Source organism: Geospiza fortis, unplaced genomic scaffold (assembly GCF_000277835.1).
Source record: "Geospiza fortis unplaced genomic scaffold, GeoFor_1.0 scaffold27, whole genome shotgun sequence".
In the NCBI taxonomy this organism is placed as follows: Eukaryota; Metazoa; Chordata; class Aves; order Passeriformes; family Thraupidae; genus Geospiza; species Geospiza fortis.
In genome coordinates this window covers 3,744,203-3,752,858 of record NW_005054329.1, presented here as the reverse complement: position 1 = coordinate 3,752,858, position 8,656 = coordinate 3,744,203, and the positions used below count along the sequence as shown (strand labels likewise).

General features: G+C 46.4%; 2 protein-coding genes and 4 non-coding genes across 6 annotated transcripts in view; 5 read left to right on the top strand and 1 right to left on the bottom strand.

Annotated features, from left to right (window-relative positions):
• RPL7A (ribosomal protein L7a) overlaps positions 1 to 3,577 on the top strand; it is a 3,739-nt gene extending 162 nt beyond the window's left edge. Inside the window, exons 2-8 of the mRNA XM_005421266.3 lie at positions 277 to 397; positions 663 to 812; positions 1,534 to 1,674; positions 1,999 to 2,078; positions 2,399 to 2,529; positions 2,894 to 2,963; positions 3,414 to 3,577. Coding sequence (XP_005421323.1) covers positions 277 to 397; positions 663 to 812; positions 1,534 to 1,674; positions 1,999 to 2,078; positions 2,399 to 2,529; positions 2,894 to 2,963; positions 3,414 to 3,518 — 798 coding nt within the window. The 3' untranslated portion in view covers positions 3,519 to 3,577. The remainder of the gene's footprint in view (positions 1 to 276; positions 398 to 662; positions 813 to 1,533; positions 1,675 to 1,998; positions 2,079 to 2,398; positions 2,530 to 2,893; positions 2,964 to 3,413) is intronic.
• Positions 521 to 594, top strand: LOC115947903. Its single transcript, XR_004081759.1, has one exon. It is a non-coding gene; the product is annotated as a small nucleolar RNA SNORD24 (small nucleolar RNA).
• On the top strand, positions 1,397 to 1,462 carry LOC115947904. The gene has a single exon (XR_004081760.1). It is a non-coding gene; the product is annotated as a small nucleolar RNA SNORD24 (small nucleolar RNA).
• Positions 1,774 to 1,851, top strand: LOC115947902. The gene has a single exon (XR_004081758.1). It is a non-coding gene; the product is annotated as a small nucleolar RNA SNORD36 (small nucleolar RNA).
• Positions 2,251 to 2,324, top strand: LOC115947897. Its single transcript, XR_004081753.1, has one exon. It is a non-coding gene; the product is annotated as a small nucleolar RNA SNORD36 (small nucleolar RNA).
• LOC102043628 (surfeit locus protein 1) lies at positions 2,687 to 8,044 on the bottom strand. Its single transcript, XM_031057343.1, has 8 exons — positions 7,973 to 8,044; positions 7,841 to 7,853; positions 7,285 to 7,367; positions 6,339 to 6,530; positions 5,771 to 5,843; positions 5,238 to 5,400; positions 4,615 to 4,696; positions 2,687 to 4,379 (listed from the first exon to the last, which is right to left on the bottom strand). Exons 4-8 carry the CDS (start codon positions 6,524 to 6,526, stop codon positions 4,313 to 4,315), a joined length of 573 nt encoding a protein of 190 aa, XP_030913203.1. The 5' UTR covers positions 6,527 to 6,530; positions 7,285 to 7,367; positions 7,841 to 7,853; positions 7,973 to 8,044; the 3' UTR covers positions 2,687 to 4,312.
• Between the last annotated feature and the right edge of the window lie 612 nt (positions 8,045 to 8,656).

Genomic DNA, 8,656 nt, shown 5'->3' with positions numbered 1-8,656 from the left:
GGGGTAGGTCGGGTCCTGGTGGTCAGAAACGCGCCGTGGGGGTATTTCGGATGCTCTCGGGGAAGCGATCAACACGCTCGCTTTAATCCTTTTCTCTCTCGGGGTGGTTTATAAACCGTGTAAGTGTAAAGCAAAGGATGTTCTCTTTCTCTGGGAGAGCAGGGCGAGCATGGTGAAATGCCTAGGAAAACAAATGCATTTCCAGGGTGGGCGGGTAATTCCTAAGCATTCAAGTTTTAGAGGCAAAAGAAGACAGTGTGTATTTCTTTCTTGCAGCCGAAAGGAAAGAAGGCTAAGGGCAAGAAGGTGGCACCAGCCCCTGCTGTAGTCAAGAAGCAGGAGGCCAAGAAGGTTGTCAATCCCCTCTTTGAGAAGAGGCCCAAGAACTTTGGCATCGGTGAGTAAGTGGATATTTGGGATAGTTGATCCTATGGCTTTTTTTTTGTTCAGTGAACAGATGTCTAAGTTATAAACATTAAAAACCACTGCAGACATTGTGCAGTGCTGCTCTCGTACAAGGCGCAGATGATGTGAAAGAATATTTGCTATCTGAGTGGTCGTGCTGACACATCAACCACCAAGATCACTGATGCTCCTGTGCCTTTCCCCTGCTGCTGCTCTGGATTTGGGGCAGCCCTGAGCTAAAGGCTGTGTTTTTTTAGGACAGGATATCCAGCCCAAGCGTGACCTCACCCGGTTTGTGAAATGGCCGCGCTACATTCGGCTGCAGCGCCAGAGGTCCATCCTCTACAAACGCCTCAAGGTGCCTCCTGCCATCAACCAGTTCACCCAGGCTCTGGACCGCCAGACAGGTGAGGATGTGCCCCACAAGGTTGTCTTGGCTTGGGTTGTAAATGGGAAGTGCCTCAGAAAAGGGCAAAGAAACCAAAATGAGTCTTAACAAAATTAAGCTGGACTGTGTCTGTGGACATGTTTTAGGGAGGCTTTAATAGCAACCAGGGTGGTGTCAAAATCAGTTTGCTGCCTTAAATTTTGGATTGCTGCTGTGTATCTTGAAAAGGGATTTATAAAATACCAAAGCTCTATTTAGTGACCCAAACCCTGCATTAAATCTTAACTGTGATTCCATTCTTCCAGCTTCATGGAGGACTACCCAGGGTGGTATAAATAGATTGCTCGAGACATCTGTGGGAGTGCAGGTTTTGGGGGAAAACTGGCACTGAAGGAAGAAGGGATTTAGGGGTCTTCTGTGAATGCAAAAAACTTTGGACCTATGTAGAATAATTCTTCCTCATAGATGCTCCTTGCTTTAAAAGAGCTATATACTACCTCTAAGCATAATTGCTGTGGCATTTCCTCATCCAGTCAAGGAGCTCTCAGTGCCATCAGAGCTGCATGCAAACAAGGACTCTCAGGGTGCTCTTCTCTTGGGCTGTGCAGATGATGATCACTTTTTGCTGTGAAAAAAAAAGTGATGACAACCACCAAGATCGCTGATGCACTGCAGTATTTTTTAAAAAGAACTCTTAGATTTTCAGGTCATGCAACTAATTAGTAGGTGTTCTCTTCCAGCCACACAGCTTCTGAAGCTGGCACACAAATACAGGCCTGAAAATAAGCAAGAGAAGAAGCAGAGGCTGCTGGCTCGTGCTGAGCAGAAAGCTGCAGGAAAGGGAGATGCTCCAACCAAGCGGCCACCTGTCCTCCGAGCAGGTAACTTTGTACCTGAGCTGGGGAAACATGGCAGTGTGGCACTTTGGGAGAGAGAAAACTCATGGAGAGTTGGTTCTTCAGCCAGCCTTGGACAAGCTATGGCAATGATGTTATGAATTTCTTCACCTGAGCTCAAAGTGAAGAGCAAAACAGACGAGCTTTTTAACCCTGAGCTTTAGCAAATTGTCCATGAAATGTCTTTGTGCTACTGATGTTTTTGTAAATTCCATAGTGCTGCTGTTCTATGGAATCAGAGTTGACTTGTAAGAAAGCTCTAGAAATGGACTGAGAGGAATCAAAGCTTATCTAGAACTTGTTTTTCAGGTATCAATACTGTCACAACTCTGGTGGAGAACAAGAAAGCTCAGCTTGTGGTTATTGCCCACGATGTAGACCCCATTGAGGTGAGCATGTTACAGGTTACCTGTGTAACTGGGGTTAGAAATGCTTTTAAGGCAAAAATGAGTTTTAGGACAAATTGCATGAAAGAGAATGCAGAAAAAAAATACACATTTTCCAGAACTGGCTGCTTGTGCATGTTTGTAGTTGTCCTGGTTGGACAGTGAGGCTGGGCCCTTGCAATGATGTTTTGAATTTCTTCACCTGAAGCAGCAGTGAAGAGCAAAACGAGCTTTTTAACACTGAGCAGTTGGCACAGCCCAGGCTGACAGGCAGCACAAAGGGCTGTTCTCCCTCAGTTGCTCAGCTCTCCCTTCCCTTCCAGCTGGTGGTTTTCCTGCCAGCCCTGTGCCGCAAGATGGGAGTTCCCTACTGCATCATCAAGGGCAAAGCCAGGCTGGGCAGGCTGGTCCACAGGAAGACCTGCACCTCTGTGGCCTTCACCCAGGTTAACCCGTAAGTGTTCTGGGAGCTCGCTTGATTTGTCTTGTGGAGAAAGCAAACTGCCCTAAACAGGCTCTAGGCAGGTGGGTAGCAAACTTGGGTCTCTCTGAAATAGTAAAATATAAATACCACCTCTGTAGTGTCTGATAAAAAAGTCTCTATCAAATTCTGAAGGTGCAGATTATTTTGGTTTACCAAAAGGGTGGTTACTCTAAAATCCAAGCAGTGCAGATTCTGAGTGTTAACCCTTTGTAAGTGATGCTTTTGCTTAACTTGAAAAATTGGGGTGTCACTAGAAGCTCTCAAATTCTATGGCAAAATATTTATGGAAAATGTTAAATCAAGGCTCTAAAGGAACTAAAACTCTCATCAACAGGGAGGATAAGGGAGCCCTTGCAAAGCTGGTGGAGGCTGTGAAGACCAACTACAATGACAGATATGATGAGGTAAGATTCTGTGTGCTGCTGGCCTTGTCTTTTTACACTGTTAACATTCCCAGAAGGGAGAAATGGGACATAGTGACGTGAATTTATACTTGGGCATGTTACACCTAGGTTTGCTTACAGTGAACCCAGATTCTCTACCTGAGGATGGGGTAAAATGTGCAAGCTGTCACCAGGTTAGAAGTAAACCTAGGGCAAAGATTGTAGAGAGGGCAACAGCTTTTGCTACCTAAACTCCATATCCCAAATCCAGGAGTTATGGGATAGCTGAATCCAACATCCCTCATTGGGAAAGATCTTAAACTTTTCTCTTTGCTGCCCCAAAATGTAGTGTAATGCTTGAAATGTGCAGGACTTTTTAGTTGAGGGAGCTCTTCCCCTTGTGCAGAATTGAGTGCCACAGTGAGATGAGAGGTGGAGTGAGGTCTCTAATGTGTTGTCCTTTCCTTGCAGATCCGTCGTCACTGGGGCGGGAACGTCCTGGGTCCAAAATCGGTGGCTCGCATTGCCAAGCTGGAAAAGGCAAAGGCTAAAGAGCTGGCTACGAAGCTGGGCTGAAGATGTACTGCATTGCACCGTGTTCTCTGTACATAATAAACCCCAGCTGTTTCAGTGGTCTCTGTTCACAGGAGTGTTTTAGGCAGGGAGTATTTCAAAAATAGCTCTTGATTTCTTCTTACTTAGGACTGGGTTACCGTATGGGTTACACACAGTGGTACAGCCTTCCACACCTGCAGTGCCCCTTGCAATGAGGGCAGGCTGAGGGGGAAGAATCAAGACTTTCCTGAGTGCTGACTTGGTCTGGTGGCACTGGATGGAGGCTACCAAGGCTCCAGCTGCAGTGGTTGTTTTTGCCAGCCCTCATCTTGCAAAGCCACAGGCTGCCTTCCCCAGCTAGACCCGAGTGTCCACAGGAACCTCTAATTCAGCTTTGCTGCTGTTCCATGTAAGATGCATGATGCAAGTCACAAGGCAAAGACCTGAAGGCCTTTATTTATTCTGCTGCAACTGCTGTGAGCCATGCCTGACTTCAGGAAGGACTTGTTGCAAACAGGCTGATTAACAAAATCCTCAGGATTTGTCTTAAGGAAAAAAAAATGGAGTTAGAATGTAGCTTACAACCAACCAGGATAGAAAAATGTATTTTTGAAGTTCAGTGCTCCCAAGCTGCAGCCAGATCACACTGGTGGGAGCTCTCTTTGCAGGGATTGCTTCAAGTCTATTTGCAGCTTGATAACATGTTTGCTGAAACTGCTCTGGAATTCCAGGTACTTCAAGTATTTAGGACTGATCAGGCTCATGTCATCCATAAAAGTCTGCTCTTGACTGTAGCACAAAGATGTTCCTTCCCCTCACAGAGGTACCTTCTGTATAAATTTCTTGTACCACAAGAAGGAAGTTGCAGCACACAAGCCGTACCTGTGAGAGAATCACACATTGGCACCTTTCCAGGGTGGACTGGGCCTCCCTAAGACAGCTGCAATAACCAAGCCAAACCTCCTGGCACAAACTATTTAGGTTAAAACTGGCCTTTTGTAGCTCAAGGGCTCCTCCAGAGGAGCCCAGGCAGGTCCCCCACCAGGTGACAATGTACTGATGTGCTGGGGCTGGTCCCTTACCAGATGACAATGAACTGCATGTGCTGGTCCCTTACCAGGTGACAATGTACTGCATGTGCTCGTTCCGCAGGCTCACCCTCGTCTGGCCCCCGATGGGCCCCCCCGGGACTGTGCTTTCTGTGGGGACAACACAGCCAAGTTAAATCCTTACCTGCACAATGTGGAGCTGCACTGTGTCTAAGAAGGGAAGAAAGTGATCAATCTGGTGCATACCCTGCTCTCACTCAGCCAGTGGTGTTCCCAAGTTCACAGAATCCCAGAATGGTTTGGGTTGGAAAGGACCTTAAAGCTTATCTCATTCCACCCCCTGTCATGCCTCTATCCCAGGGTGCTCCAAGCCCTGTCCAGCCTGGCCTGGGACACTTCCAGGGATCCAGGGGCAGCCACAGCTGCTCTGAGCCCCCTGTGCCAGGGCCTTCCCACGTTCCCAGGGAAGAATTCTTTCCCAACATCCCATCTAACCCTGCCCTCCGGCAGTTTGAAGCCACACCCTTTGTCCCATCTTTGATGCTCCTGACAAAAGTTTTTCTCCAGCTCGCTCACAGGCTCCCTGTCACCTTCAGTAGAGTGAGCTGGCAGAGCACAGGAAGAGAACTGAGGGGAAAGGGAGGGAGAGTGATGTAAATTGGACACGGGGCTGGGTTCCTCTGTGACTTACTGAAATCTGCATCGATGAAGATGGGCTCAGCACCAGTCACCTTGGCCATGGCCTCCAGGTCCCGGTAGTGCCAGCGGTTTTGTTCAATGTTGTTTTCAGGCACAAAGGGTTTCCTTTTTTCCGTTAACCTCACCACCCCTGTGAGATCAATCTCATCTTCAATCTGAGGAGCAGTGCAGAAAGAAAAAAGGAATGTTTCAAGACTGATTTCATATTCTGACACATTTCCTGTCAGGAAAATGTGGCACTTGAGGGCTCTGAGCATAAATGAAGTGGCTGTTCCCCTGCAGTGGGGCAGTGCTGTAACACAGCAAGGAAAAAAGCAGAACAACAGCTCCTTGTTTGTAAAACATGTTATTTACTTAACGAAAAGGTGGGAATTAAAGGTTTGTTGTCTTTGAAAATTGCAATGACTAATTAAATCACCTCCCATGATGCTGAACATAGCTCCTGCCTTTCTGGATTAGTGAGTGGTGCCTCTGGGTAACCAAGGGGCACAAAGTAACACCCCCCATTCCCTGGATCCCCCTTACCTGTCCCTTCAGCCTGGTCTCTGGTTTCAATTTATTCTTGGGCACAAATCCTCGGTTGACTAAAATCATGACCCTAGAGTTACATAAAGAAGCACTGCTCAGGAGTGAAAGGGAATTTATTCCTGCTGCTGCCTAAAAATAAAGACCAAAGAAAAAAGCAACCCGCGTGTTTGCTGCCACTTTTGCTGTCACCTGAATGCACATTATAAAGGAATTTAAATACAATTTCAAATGGAGCCTCAATGACGTCACAGACTAAGAGATACTTTTTAAGGCAGGGAAATAGAGGTTGGATATTAGGAAGAAGTTTTTTACAAAAAGGGTGATAAAGTTCTGGAATGGTCTGCCTGGGGAGGTGGTGGAGTTACCATCCCTGGATATGTTTAAGAAAAGACTGGATGTGGAGCTGGGTCCAGGGTTTAGTTGAGGTGCTGGGGCTGGACTGGATTTGATGATCTTTAGTGATTCTGTGAATTCTGTGAGTGATAGATACAAACCCAACCACCAGGATTCAGATTTTCCAAGGAGAAGTGAGTGCCCCCATGGAGCAGGACCCTCCTGGACTCACCCAAGCTCTGTGCAGTAGAAGGGGGTGATGACGTTGGCTCCGTTCTCCGGGTGGGACGAGATCCTGCCGGCCTCGCGCGCCTCGCGCTCGGGGTCCAGCAGGGAGCGGGGCAGGAGGTACAGCTCCTTGGAGTGGTCAAAACGCCCCCGCACCTGCACGGGTCTGTACTCCAACTCCTTCAGTTCCATGGGGCTGCAAGGAACAAGAGGAAAACAAAATCTCAGCTGTGCTAGGTGAGTTCAATCGGGAGATTTTATTGCGGGGTTCTCCTTTTCCCTAATGGTTCACTCTGCATGGAGCCTGTTGGCAAACAGAGGCAGAAAACAAACAGCTCATGGAATATGGCTTAATGTATTTCAGCTGTCCCAGAGAATCAAATAGAGATGATCAGGAGCATCCAGGGAGAAGTTTTTTCCCACAACATCTGCAACCCAGGTATCACAGAGCAGGTGGGACTCACTGCCTGTGCATCCAGCCATGGGAAGTGTTTCTTTCCCATCCCACACCATGAAATCCAACAACTGAGCCCTTCTGAGAGTTGTGCCAGGTGACCAAGTGACCTTAAAAATCTCTCTCACATCTGACACAACTGCTCCACATGTCCTGCTGTTGCTCCAAGACTCTCTGTTGCAGTAACAATTCCTTTGGGACACCACAGACACCCAAGTCCTCCTTCCCCAGCGGTATTAAAAATGCCATGAATTACATCCCACATTCATCCTTCCCCATGCATTTAGAGTATCCCACAGGAAAGAACTGACATATCCTTTTACTAAAAATAAATAAATTATCAGGATCTCTTTCTAATTTGCTGGCACATCCCAATTTCCATTGCATCCCTTCATTTTCATGCAGGTCAGTTCAGCACAAGCTCATTAGTGCACAGTCCATATCTAATATTCCCAGTCAGTGCTCTGTAGACAACAAACCATCCCTGTTTCCATACTCTATTGTCAGAGGGATGGGATCTGCTCTGGTTCTTGATGCCAGCTGTGCAATCAAATCTAATTTCCACTTGCGCCGCTGAACCTGGAAATAAACAAACACAAAAGTAACTCCTGAGGGTAGAACAGAGCAATGTAACAACCCCAGCAAGCCTTAAAACCTTGGTCATAATTTTCTCATCAGATCTGGCCTAAATCAGGGTAATTAGAGATATGAAAATGGAGGCTACTGAATTTAATTTGAAGAAATATTTATACTAAAATAAAAGTGTAAAAAAACAAAGACTTCCTTTAAAGACTTACAAGTGGACACTTGGAAAACAGAAATGTAAAATAACAGCAAATCTTTAACTTGCCTGTTGTCTGAACTAGATCAAACAGATGGAAAAACTTGACAGTCCTCACGTGCTCATTTTTTGAAAAAATGAAATATTTATTTGTACCTGCCATGTGCCGAGGCCGAACGTGGTCAGAGGGACAAGGAGAAGGCCCCATTTCAGCAAGGCATCCTCTCCAGATTTGCCAGCAGCTGCTGTAGAACTTTGTGGTCTGCAGAACCTCAAACAAACATCTACAAAAAACCAGAACGAGGAACAGGATTCAGAGAAGAGATGCTAAATTCCTGCAGGAAATATTACATCTTGGTATTAGGGTGAAACAGGGCAGAAGCCCAGACAAATATTTTCTTACCTTTAGTCTTCTGAACCAGACCAGAACCTCCCTTAGTTAGAGGACATCCAAAAAATGTCCTTCTGATCAAGCACTGTGATGCCTACACAGAATAATAAAGATCCTTTGTAATGTTGCTGCTTTATAAAACTTCTGTTTAGGTGATATCAGCGACTGATTGCGTGAAATGTTTTTTATCCATTGATTTAAGTCTCAAATGCGCAACTGCCTGTGAAACACTATGAGTTAGGCTATAATTTAAATGAAATAAGATAAAATTTCTGTTACAGAGCTGCCTATAGCAGAGCAATGAACTTTCATCCACGCTATCAGCAAACACATAACAACTTAATCTATTCTTGACAGAAACAAAGGCCTACAGGGGACAGGATCAGGGAGCTGAAACAGGGGACAGGATGAGGGGACAGGAAAATGGGACAGGATGAGGGAATAGGATGAAGAGATAGGGTCAAGGGACTGGATCAGGATGAGGGGACAGGATGACTGGGCATGATCAAGGGACAGGATCGGGGAACTGAAACAGGGGACAGGATGAGGGGACATGATCAGGAAAAGAAGAAAGGGACTGGATCAGGGGATAGGATAATGGGACATAATCAGGGCACAGGATAATGGGACACGATCAGGGGACAGGATGAAGGGACATGATGAGGGGACAGGATCGAAGGACAGAATCAGTGGCTT